The 12,553-nt window shown below is 44.7% G+C and overlaps 1 protein-coding gene across 2 annotated transcripts; it reads right to left on the reverse strand.

Moving 5' to 3' along the window:
• Window positions 1-492: 492 nt before the first annotated feature.
• On the reverse strand, window positions 493-12,352 carry ZSCAN25 (zinc finger and SCAN domain containing 25). Of its 2 annotated transcripts, XM_054589839.1 has the most exons (6): window positions 12,300-12,352; window positions 9,868-10,284; window positions 8,513-8,711; window positions 7,236-7,327; window positions 5,823-5,949; window positions 493-2,139 (listed from the first exon to the last, which is right to left on the reverse strand). In XM_054589839.1, the coding sequence occupies exons 2-6, from the start codon at window positions 10,252-10,254 to the stop codon at window positions 1,307-1,309; spliced, it is 1,638 nt and encodes a 545-aa protein (XP_054445814.1). In that variant the 5' UTR covers window positions 10,255-10,284; window positions 12,300-12,352; the 3' UTR covers window positions 493-1,306. The 2 variants fall into 2 exon arrangements, with proteins under 2 accessions (XP_054445814.1, XP_054445813.1); XM_054589838.1 differs by lacking the exons at window positions 7,236-7,327; window positions 8,513-8,711.
• Window positions 12,353-12,553: the final 201 nt, after the last annotated feature.

Raw genomic sequence — 12,553 nt, forward strand, 5'->3', positions numbered from 1 at the left:
ACCTCAGATGACAAGGATCTAGATGCACTGAGGACAGAGATTACTCAGTAACAAGAGGTAGGTGGCAAATGCATTTCAGGGAAAGGAGCTGACAGGACCAAGACAAAGGCGCAGATCCCAGGTCCAGAAGGTTCATGGGAACATCCACGAGTTCCACTTTGGGTAGTTCTAAAGATCAACTACACTCACTGAAACATAAGCTTCACAAGGTCAGGGATTTTCCCATTTTATCCACTGATAGATCTTGAGCACCTAAAAAGAGTTCCTGGCACACTGCTGGACATCAATAGATATATGTGGAATTAATCAAGTGAGAACACAAAGAAAAGCATTTTATATACTGTAAAGTGCCATCGAATATAGAGTATTAATACTAGTTCATCTTTCAGACTTAATTAGATCTTTATACAGAACTGAACATTTTTTTAAAATACTTACATCTTTATTCAGTGATCAATAGCAAAATATTAATTTCCTAATAGGTAGGTCGACAGTTGCTATAAGGAATGGAATGGGGAAACTTTACAGATGAAGGTAGAATGTTACAAAAGGGACTACAAATAAAGTAAAATAAATGAGGCTGCCTGAGTGATCCCAACTATGGAAGGAAAGATCCAGCACCCAAGCAGACAGGGCAGAATGAGCATAAGAATTACCTTCTCACACACCACTCACCACAAATGAACACGATAATTAATTGTTTTGTGTGGGTGCTTTCAGTGCTAAATCACAAACTCCAGGAGAACAAGGTCTCATCTGTCTCATTAACCACTCTACTCCCAGTGCGTGGCATATAGTATGTGTTCAATAAATATTTATCACATCGAAAAGAGAACAGGAGGGAGGGAGACAGAGTCCTGGCAGGCAAGATACAGACCTCAGAAAAATTAGGTTCAAGCTGCCAACATTGGACAAATTTTGCCTTGACTACGAGACTTGCTCAGGAGGTGGATACGAACATCCAACTGAAGGAGAAAAACCTCAACATGAACTAAAACTCAGGATATCCCCCAAAAGATGGTAAGAAAAACTGTTAGCACTACCTAGGTAAGAGGTGGGAGAGGCTGCAGTATCTGGAAACTCAAAATGAACCAGGCCTTGCCCTTTTTCCTTTTGAACGAGTGGAAAGCAAATGGGTCAAGGTGTCCTTCTGCAATCCATAACTCCTCAACACCCCTTCCTAAGTCCTTCAGTGAGTAAAATGAATTACATCCTCTGCGGAGGTCTCCCTTCACTTGGTCTCGGAAGGTCCCACCTTGTCCAGCACTTTCCATTAGCAAGTGTAATACATTTCTACAGGGCACCCTTACTGCACAGGGATCGCCTGGCGATGCTGAGTCTTCTGGTGCCGATTGAGAATGGACCTCTGGTTGAAGCTCCTCCCACAAGCAGGGCAGTGGTACGGCTTCTCCCCAGTGTGGATCCTCTCGTGTCTGACCAGCCGCTCCCCTTTACTGAAACGTTTCCCACACACCTGGCACCCATACGGCTTCTCCCCTGTGTGGGCTCGCCGGTGAACAGCCAGGTTAGCATTCCTGCTAAAGCTCTTGCCGCACTCACAGGTGTAGGGCTTTTCCCCAGTGTGAGTTCTCCGATGCACCTGAAGATGCTGTCTCCGGCTGAAGCTTTTCCAGCAGTCTCCACACTTATAGGGCTTCTCCCCTGTGTGACTCCGCTGGTGGACCTCCAGGTGGTGTCTCTGACTGAACGTTTTCCAGCACTCACTACACACATAGGGTCTCTTTCCCAGGTGGGTTCTCTGGTGCTTCATGAGGTATTCTCTCAGAGTAAACCCTTTCCCACACTCAACGCAGCCATAGGATTTTTCTTCTTCATGGGTTCGCTGGTGTCTGACAAGATTTGAGCTCCGACTGAAACCTTTACCACACTCGGGGCACTGAAAAGGCTTCCAGAAGGAGCTATGAGTCTTAAGGTCATCGGGCATGGGTAGGATGCCATGCTGGGGAGGAGGCGGCCCTGGCATGTTTCCCACAGAGTTACCGGGCTCCTGCTCACTGGTTCCTCCAAGCTCAGGGCTCTGGAGAGCAGCTTCCCCAAACCTCTCTGACGTGCCCTGAGCAAGTGCCCCTTTGAGGTCCGCCTGCTGGATTTTGGCCTCCTTTTCCTTGCTCCTAATACCTACAGGACAAAAGAGACACAATGATTCTGTAACAACTAGGAAAGTAAATTTACGTTAGAATTAATTCCTTTTTTTTTCCTTTGACCAACAACCTTAATACATATTACTTTCCTTGACCCTAAAGCCAAACTTTACTTCTTTCCATCTCAGTCATGGACTGAATGTCTGTGCCCCACCCCCAAATCAGAGGTTGAAGCCCTAAGCCCCAATGTGATGCTATTATAAGATGGGGAGAAACCAGGAAATGGGGAACAAATACAAAGAGGTCATGTGGCCATGATCCCTCATAATGGGATTAGTAGTCTTATAAATAGAGACAGAGATCTCTCTCTTTCTCCCCTGGCCCCTCTGCCTGCCTATCATATGAGGACAAATCACGAAGCTGCCTGCAAACCAGGAAGAGGGCCCTCATCAGACATTGAATCTGCTGGCTCCTTGATCTTGGACTTTCCAGCCTCCCGGACAGTGAAAAATAAACATCTGTTGTTTAAATCACCCAGTCTTTAGTATTCTGTTGTGGAAGCCCAAGCTAAGACAATTCCATGCCTTTTTACAGAATAGTCTACCAAATTTTAATGTTTTCCCACTTAACTTCCTAATTAAGACCCTTTTCTTTCCTTCAAAATCTAACTCAATGATTTCTTAGAAACACACCCTGGTTATTCTCTTACCATGGGTCTCTTCAGCACAAATGTATTCAATTAGCATTTTACTTATTCTTTACATATTTATATATGACCTTGCTGTAAATCCTACTTTTCATCCATCCAAACATTTTGCCTTCCTCAGTGATAAACCTATTCCAGCAATGGTGAGCTACTTGCACTTCTCCATATCATACATTCTACCTGCTCAAGTCACTGTCCCTACTCACACTGTTCTCTCCACCTAGCCTTGTTTTATTAATCGGGGTCTCCTGGGAGCCCAGCACAGTGCCTGACTCAAGAAAGATGCTTAATGACTGCTGAATGAACAAATGAACCCAGTTTGTCACTGAAATCCTTACACCAGACCATCCTTACTGTAGCATTTTTATTAAGACCAAACTGCCTGTGAATGCTACTGAAATGCCTTGCCCCTTCTAGAAGTCCTTCCTCTGATCCCTCTTATACGCTCTCTAAATTAACACAATTGTTTATAGAAGAACAAGAGGAAAGGGAAGAGAGAAAAGATGATAAAAGGTAATAGGAAGCAAAGAAGCCAAGAAAGAAATGTCAAGTGGTGCTTAAACAAAAAGTCTTTTCAGAAAAGATTATTAAAAGATAAAAAGAGACATTACATGCTTCATGATTTGATAAAAATATGAAGGACATAGCTATCAACTCTGACATACTCTTGTTTCATGACCTGTCCATGAAAGTGTACAAAAATAAATGTAGAGTTCAAAGAATTTTCATAATGAACACAACCCTATAAACAGCAACCAGTTCCAGAAGCATTACCAGCACCCAGAACTTCCTCTCCCATCTCCTCCATTGACTATATCCTACCCTCTGGATAACATGCTATCCAGACTTTTATCAACAGAAAGCACATGTGCTTGTTCTTGAACTTTATATGATTCACATTATTTCTGGCTTCTGCTCAATATTATTATGCTTGTGAGATTCACACATATCACGGTGTGTAGCTATAGTTACACTACATTCTTTTTCATTGGTGTATGGTATTACAGTATAAGAATATATTCCAACCTATTTAGTATTATCACTGATGTTCATTTGGGTAGTTTCCAGTTTTGAGGTGTTATGAATAGTAAAATTAAATTTGAATGCAAAGCGTGAACCGTAACTAGACCCTGAGGAAATGCAAATATGTGCTACATATTACATACTACACAACTAACGTTTATTTTCTCAGGCTGTATTCTACACAGCGGTCAATGTCAGAGCTACAACTACTGGAGAATGAATCTCAAGAAGACCTGAAGGTTGAGGCGGCTAGCAGGTGGCATGCCTAAGAAACAGACCTTCACCTCACCTAGCCTCAACATAAGCGCTTAGGAAAGTGGTTGGGTTATTCTGAAACGAGTGGCTAAGAGGACAAACATACAGCCAGAGTCTCTAGAGTAGTCAAAAAAGGCCAGGATGGTGTAAAAAGCCCTGGGAACAAGAGGGCAGAATCCTTTCCCACATAGTAGCATCACTGGCAGAGGTATATCATTGACGGGGATTAAGACGCTGGAATGATGGGACCTCTATTTGGGGAACGCTGCACAAGACCCTGCCCTGTGCAGTTACCACTTAGGGGTTCCACATCCTCTGCCATCGTGTAATCTTACATCTCTTTCTCATGGGTGAAAACCTTGTACTGGACCCAGGTCTCCTGAGCCCCTTCCTCCAGTCTTCCTTATGCTACTCCATAATGAGCATTATTACAGGCACCTGGGGTCATCTTCTGATGTTAAAATCATGGAGGCAAACACCTTTATTTTTAACCCTTCATAGTGACTACTAGAATGTTAGCCACACAGTAAATGCCAAATAACTATTTTTGGGTGAATAAATGAATGAATGCTCACTGACTCATAAAGGAATCACTTCACAATACTTATACAACTAACAGAAATACCTAACACTACCATGGTTCTCAAAGGTTTAGATTTATTATCTCATTAAATCCTTACAACGCCAAGAGATAGTGTTCTATGAATATCCCCATTTTAAAACTGAGAAAACTGAGGCCTGAAAAGGTCAAGTGAGATGCCCAAGCTCACAGTAAGTGGCGAAGCCAGCATGGGTTCTCTCATGTCCTGAAGAAAGTACAATAATACTCTTACTTATCCTTCAACATATGTCAAGATGAAAAAAGGCCAGGCAAGGTCAAGACATATGAATGGTCAGTACATAACTTACAAAGCAGTTATTAAAGGGGGAAAAAAAAAGAATTAGAGAAAACAAAGGAGAGGGCCAACGTTGTTTCTTTTCCTGTCTTCCCTGTGCTCCCCATTCAGCCCGCAGACACTTTCTACACTATTCTTCGCTCTGGAAATTCTCAAGCCCCTGCAGTGCCCTCTGTTGGCTTTCCCAGCAGGATTTTTCACCCTGATAATGTTCCCTCCTCGTTTCTCCTGCTATGACCTCTTTTCATGTGCATGATGGCTAAGTCCTCCCAGCTCTTGCTTCAGGTAAAACCCAGCCATCATGTGAGATAGGCCAAACCAGGGCTCTGCTTGCTCTATGACACAAGCCCACACCGACCCTTCCTGTCTCTAAAACCCTACTATGCATTCTCATGCTCTCCTCTAGACACTCTATATAGTCCAAAGGTTTCATGTATGTCAGTCCTCCCCATCACAAAGCGAAGGTGGGGCCTACATGGGGAGGACATTCAGTAAATATGTACTGAATGAATGAGATCATAGGATCCATCTTTTGCTGCTTTTCTCTCGCTCTCACGCCCTCAGTATCCTTCAATCATGTACAAGGTTAGGTGCTTCAGAATCCTAATGACCAACCTGTCTCATCACAGCCAGAATAACTGCCTCGTTTTTTCTTGCCTCACCTTCTCCTAAACAGGAATGCGCCTGGCCAGTTTTCATACCTTTGGCCCTTACTCTTTGGTCCGATTTATTCGTCTGCCATGAAATCCCCTTCCATTGTTAATAGCACCAGGTTCTGAAATCTGGGACAAAGTTGTAGCTTCCGAAATGCCTCAGTTTCTTACCTGAAAACAGTCTTACCTGGAGGTGAGATTCCACAGGCTTGTGGTTCCACATATTCCCCAAAGCAGTCTATCTGGGTTGGGGTCACATGCCTCCACTCCTCCTCTGGGAAGGCTAGAGCCATATCTTTAAATGGTCCCAACCCCTGAAACAACAGGAGACCACTATGGGTGAAGAAATAATCCCAAAGTAGGAGCAATCTAAAAGTAAAGTGACCAGAGGAGACAACACTCTAGAGAATAACAATGCGAGAAGATGAAAGGAACTGGGGTATGTAGCTGGCCTAGGGAGCAGAAGTGCCTGCCTCTCGACAGTTTAATGACAAAGAATAACGAACTGGTTTGAGCCACTTGATTTTTCAGTCTCTGCTGCAGATACTTAGCCTGTACCTAATAAACACAGCATCCATTTCCACTTTCCAATCACCTCCATTCAATCCTTAAGCTTGACTGAACCTGAAAGCTGCTATTTACCTCTCATCTCAAGCTGATTTTCTGTCAGAGATAAGTCAACATTTGGGCAAGCCTTGCCTTAACAATGCCTGTTAAAATAAATGCACTGTCATTCACGACACCATGAACTATTATGATAGAGGAGGGTCTGACCAAATTAAAACATGCTGCCGTCCTTCCGCATTTTCTCCAAACCCCCTCCACAGAAAACAGAAATAGGAAATGTTGCCAGCATCAAACCTTGTTCAATACTGCTTTAGCTAGATCAGACTCACTTCTTTTTTTCTGCCATGAACTTTCTACAATGAACTTTTCACTTTAAGACTCATCCCTTTTGGAAAGGTACCACACTGGAAATTCCTCACCTTCCTGATAATCTCAAGGAACAGACTTACAGTGTAGCAAGAGTGCCCACCTTTACTCTAGTTACCCCAGACTGTGGCAGGATAAGAAGTGTAAACAAGGCCAAAACTCCTGGTGTGGCCAGAGTAAGGGCCAGACAGACCACTCTGTTCAGCACTCCAGAGCGCCCCCAACCCTACGTCAGCTACATTCCTGCTAACATGGGGGAAGGGGAGGTCCAGAAGAGGAGCAGCAGCAGAGGTATCCATAAAGGCCAGCCACAAAGGGTTACTGATCTCCTGGCTAACCACCACAGCCTGTATCAGAACAACGTTTCTATCAACAATATCCTCTTCCTCACTATTAAAATAGTAACACTGGGTCAATCAAAAACAAAAAAACAAAAAACAAACAAAAAAACCTCCAAAGAGTAATACAAACAAGTGACTCTAAGGCATAGGCTCAATTCAAATTAACGACTGAGGATAGTGAAATGGGGAGAACAAAGCCCATCAGAACAAGGAGTAGAATAATTCAACTTTGTGGATGGAGCTCTGTTGTGCATAGAAATCTTGGGGAAAATGAACCTCATTCAAAGCAATGTCATGATCACCAAAAGGGCAGAGGCACAGCTCACCTGGGACCCAGTCGTAAGGAACCCAACTGCCATTTCTTGGTCTCTGGTGTTCACGGGGGGGAAGCCAGGACCAGTCTGAAGAATTGGCAGAGCTAAGCAGGGGGGAAAAAGCATGAGCAGAATCAGTGCTTTCTTACAGTTACCTCGTTCAAAGATGCCTAATGCCTAACACAAAAACCCAGGAACCAAAAGAAGACTCCAGACAGACAGGGATTTGGGTGTATCCTACCCTGTTCTCAGCTGGGAAGATGGTCCCAACCCAATAAGCCCTGTCCCTGAAGAGCTATACATGCTCCCTACTCTGGAAATAATTCCCTTTGAGATTCAGAAACACAGTAAAGTCACACATTACTTTTAGGGATATGGTTAGTCAGTCTACTTAAAAATATCTGTACATGTCAGCAGCCTATTTCCTAATGGTTTCAAGAAGGGATGTGAGGGAAAGGGGACAAGTGACAAGAGAGCATGATACCAGATATACCCTGCAGAAATCAAAGAGTCAAGGTATAGAAAATAATTTCACTTCATCGTTTCCTACTGAAGTCAAGGAAACAGCCAGAAAAACTCAGAATTATGAGGCAGAACCCAAAACACCTAGAATTATCTTCTGGAGGGTGGGCCCCTTGTACAGATTTCCCCAGCTGGGTGAGCATTCTAGGAACCCACCTCTATCAGTGTAGCAACTGGCATTGCTGTGAGAAGCTGTGTTCAGCTTCAGTGAATTTTTTTTTTGAAAGCTCTTTCAAGTGCTTGCCCATTTCATGATGGGTGATTCATAAGAGCACCAGACAATACCACGCTGTGTGTTCAGTAGTTTTTTGACCAAAAATGGCATGATCCCCATGTCCCACCCTCCCTTTTCACCCAGCCTCACCCCAAGTGACTGTTTCCCTGGAAGAAAAAAGTTGTTAAAGATAACATTTTGCCAGTGTAGAAGAGGTGAAACAAAAAATGGCAGACACATTAAAAGCCATCAAAATCGAGTTCAAAAATTGCTTTGAACAGTGGGAAAAAAGTCTCAATAGGTGTACTGCATCAAATGGAGAGTACTTTGAAGGTGACTAAAGCTTAAACATGTAAGAATACACAAACAATTTTTAATAAATAAATTCCTGGGGGGAGTGGCCCCAACCCCGTCCCCGTACACCTTGCAGGTACCTTAGTTTATCAATTGCTGGGTTTGTAAAGGAAAGAGGGAGGGAAGAGGGCACAAAGCGTCACCTTTGACCTTTGTCAAAGCGTTCCTGTGACTTTACTTCCTACTCTTTGCATCTTACCCTGCTCCTGGAAGGCCTCTGTCCCAGCACCAGGGTCCTGATTGAGCTGTTCCTCAGTGCCTTGGTCTAGGCCTTGAACTCCTTCCCCTCGGTGCATCCCCCACTCAGGCTTGACCTCCACTGGTCCCAGGTGGATACCAGGTTCCCAAGGGCTTCCGCAAACTGCTGTCTCCTGCTCTCCCTGCACGTGGCATGGAACCTAAGAACAGGCCCAAAAACCTATTTCAAATGAGGCCTGGTTATGAAGGGAGTTGAATTAAAACCAAAAAAGAGAACCAAGAAAAGAACCATTCCAGCTGCAGGAGCCAGGAAGGACAAACTGGCTCAGCTCTTCGCCAGAACATCAGTGAGAAGGTGAAAAAGAAGTTAAACTCCCTTTCTCAGGCTGTGAGCAACTTCTATCTGTCCATACCATTCTACAAGGGTCCCTTCTGTCTGCCTCAAATACAGATCAAATTCCACCATGAATAACATCACAAAGAGCCTAAATATTGTCTCACTACTAGAAAAAAAAATTGCCCAGTTAAAGACGCTGAAAATAAAAAATACAAAGCCTAGCCCTGGCTGGTGTGGCTCAGTGGATTCAACACTAGCCTGCAAACCAAAGGGTCACTGAATCGATTCCCAGTCAGGGCACATGCCTGGGTTGCAGGCCAGGTCCCCAGCAGGGGGCGTGTGAGAGGCAACCGCACATTGATGTTTCTCTCCCTCTCTTTCTCCCTCCCTTCTCCTCTGTCTAAAAATAAATAAAACCTTAAAAAAAAAAAAAAAAAAAAACCCACAAAGCCTAGACTCTACAATAACTTAGCCAATGAGAAAAAGTTGCACTCATCTTTCCCAGCCAATGATCATGTGACTATATATCAGAGAGTGACAGAGACTTGGCCAGAGTCCCAAGGAAGCATCAGCAGTACAGCTACTTGGCATCACTAGAATACCACCACAGAATCACTATGTGAGCCATGTCAGCCGACACCCTAGAAGTGGAAACAGCACCATTACAGACAACTCTTCTTAATGAGGATATTCACCAAATGGACGGACTTCCCTGCATTCTCACATGCAGCTCTGCCCAAAGAGGAATAGGTCTAGGAGGGACCTTGAAATCTATCACAACGGCCTTCTTTGAGCCTGAGGCTCACAAGGGACATATGGTCAGGTTTCTGATGACCAAAAAGAGAACCCTGGGAATGTCTTTTCTTGCTGAACTCAATTGCCGTCCAAAAAGTACCTCTGGAATATAGAAGCAGAGATTAAATATCCCATCCTCTTCGCGTTTCCTCAAACCTTTCAATTCTTTAAATCTCCCCACACCACACCAATAAAACAGGACCTGAGACCCCCTTCTCACCCACCGCCTTGGCCTCCAGTGCTCTCTCTGTGAAATCCTCCACCATGGCCACCAGGGCCTTGCCACTCTCCGGGCCATGCTCCCGAATCCAGGCATAGAACTCCCGGGGCAGGATGGTCAGGAACTGCTCCAGCACCAGCAGCTCCAGTATTTGCTCCTTGGTGTGCAGCTCAGGCCGTAGCCACTGGCGACAGAGCTCTTGGAGTTCCCTGAGGGCTTCCTGGGGACCAGCTGCCTCCTGGTAGCGAAACTGCCGAAACCTCAGCCGAAAAGTTTCAGGACTAGGGTCTTCCCTTCCCCTGCCCCATGGCAACTCTTTCTCCAATTTTACCACAGGAACACCCATTTGCTGCTGAGGATCTTCTGCCATCCCTGGACGCTCTTTAAGCATCTTCACACTCCTTCCCAGAAGACTGGGGGTCTGTTGGGAAGACCAACGACCATCAGTGAGACACAGATCAGTCCATCCCAGTTGTCTCTACATCAATGGATATTCTGCTGGAGAACACGGCAATTACCTTCTATGAGACATTTCCAAGACTAAACATACATTTTGAATCATGTCAGTTCAATTCCGTATTTGCTAACTATTTAGTATGAGCAGAGAATAAATATAAAATATATAAGGTTTAGCTTATAACCACAAATACCTCAGGATCCCATTAGGGAGATAACACTACAATCACAGACTATAAGATGGGTGATAATTAGGTCAGTCACCTGGGCCTACTCTTCTAAAACTAAAGGAAATAACCATTCAATACATATACATGCCAGGCCCACAGAAAGTAGAAATACAATAGAGAACAAAACAGACAAGGTGCTTATCCTTTGAAACTAATATACTAGTGCAGCAGAGAGAAAATAACAAATGTAAGCAAATAAATTAAAATTATAAACGAGGGTAAGTTCTACAAAGGAAAAAGGAGAGCTCTCTGTTAATAGCGGACAACTTCAAGAATACTTTTCTGAAGAGTTAACACTTAGGCTGAGACCTGAAGGATGGGAATGAGCCTGTCATTCAAAGAGCATTCCAGGCAAAAGCCTGGAGGCTAGAAATCACTGTGTGTTGCAGTGTGGCTTCAGCAGAGTGATCTAGGGACAGAGCTATACAAGTACTAGTAGCAGAGGCAGGAAGAAACCAAATTATCCAGGGCCTGGGCCACAGTAAGAATTATGGGCTTTACTCTTCTTTCTTGTTTTAGTGGGGAACTTTACTCTTCTTTCTTGTTTTAGTGGGGAACTGTTTCACAAGTCACCTTACCTGCAGTGTGACAAGAATAAATTAATGGGAAAAAAGAGGGAAGCAGCACTTACTGTGGTCCAAGCAGGAGATGATAGGACTTAGATAGGATAGTGGCAAAAAAGCAAAGTTAAGACATTTTGGAGGTAAACCCAATAGATTTGCTAGTGGCTTTGGTGCGTGCTCAACCTAAAGACAACAGAGCAACATATACACCATTTCTAGCTTGTATAGGCTTTACCATTTAGAAAGCATGTACACACATACTTACAACAATTCTGTATGGTAAGTACTACTTCCCCTACTTTTCAGATGAAAAAAAACTGAAGATGTAACAGGTCAGATGGCTGGCCAAGGTCAACATCCCAAAATATATGGTTTAGATGAGAAATACGGGAAGCCAAAAAAATAAAGATAAATGTAGGTTCAAGTACTCATGAGAAAGAAGAGGCTGGAGAATGCGGGGCAAAAAGGGTGACTTAGACTGGGGAGACAGATCTAGAAGTTCAAAGCGGGTAAAGGGCTCGGCTTTTAGGGGGAGAGATTACTCTATATGCAGCTAAGAATGGACAATGGCAGGGGGCAAACCCAAAGTTTAGTATTCTATTAGGTTTTTATGTATTTACCTAATCTTCTTAAATCTATTTTACATTTTCGGTCTATTCACTTTCTCTCCTGTATCGAGATTGTTCTTTCATGATTTTCTAGCTGTTATTCATCCCAGCACAAATGTCTACCAACGTCTTTCTGATTCCTACCAGATTCCCTGAGGCAAGAAATATCCTCAGTCGTCTTTTATTCCTGATACCTCACAAATAAGCGTCCCGTAACTATTCATTAAATGAGTTGCTACGGATTGCTCTACAACAATCGAGTTCACTTTTCAGAGTTTCGCTTTGGTTCAAGGTCTCGGGTTCGTGGACAAGAACCCAGCCTTAGCCCAACCCAGGCCGGGCGGGATCGGGAACGCTCCGACCTAAGCCAAGCGCGGGCGACCCCCTCCCCCAGCCCCGGGTCCCAGCCCGCCAGGCCTCGGTGCAGCCAGAGGCAGCTCCGAAGAGAAGCGCCTCCTGCAGCGTCAGCCTCAGCCTCAGTGCCAGTGTCGCCACCGCCGCCGAGGCTCGCAACTGCACCACAGCCCAAAACGGGAGCCCCGACCACCGCCATGCTTTGCGGTCCCATCCGCCTCTCACCCAAATACCAGCACCCACGCCCGCGCCCGCGCCAGCCTCCCCAGTGTCTTCCGTAGACCGGAAGTGGGCCACGACCGCTATCAGTCAGGTGCGTAAGGAAAAGGCCCCTTCCGTTTCCTCTCTAGGACTCTCGGAGGTTGGGGCGTCTCGGTGATCGCTCATCCTCCGAGACCGTTCCGGAGCGCGCGTAGGACCGTGAGGGGCTCTATCCCCAACTAACTGCATTCCTCGAAGGTCTCGGTCGCCAGGTCCCT

The sequence above is a fragment of the Pteronotus mesoamericanus genome, unplaced genomic scaffold, assembly GCF_021234165.1.
Source record: "Pteronotus mesoamericanus isolate MK-2021 breed Mesoamerican mustached bat unplaced genomic scaffold, CSHL_Meso_final scaffold_167, whole genome shotgun sequence".
NCBI classification, from domain to species: Eukaryota; Metazoa; Chordata; class Mammalia; order Chiroptera; family Mormoopidae; genus Pteronotus; species Pteronotus mesoamericanus.

Bases quoted from the DNA above. Each gene is read 5' to 3' on its own strand.
- ZSCAN25 (XM_054589839.1), bottom strand. From the start codon at position 10,254: ATGCTTAAAGAGCGTCCAGGGATGGCAGAAGATCCTCAGCAGCAAATG. The intron at 8,712-9,867 runs GTGGGTGAGAAG...GCCTGTTCTTAG, and splicing joins GAGCACTGGAGGCCAAGGCG to GTTCCATGCCACGTGCAGGG. The intron at 2,140-5,822 runs GTAAGACTGTTT...TTTGTCCTGTAG, and splicing joins CTGTGGAATCTCACCTCCAG to GTATTAGGAGCAAGGAAAAG.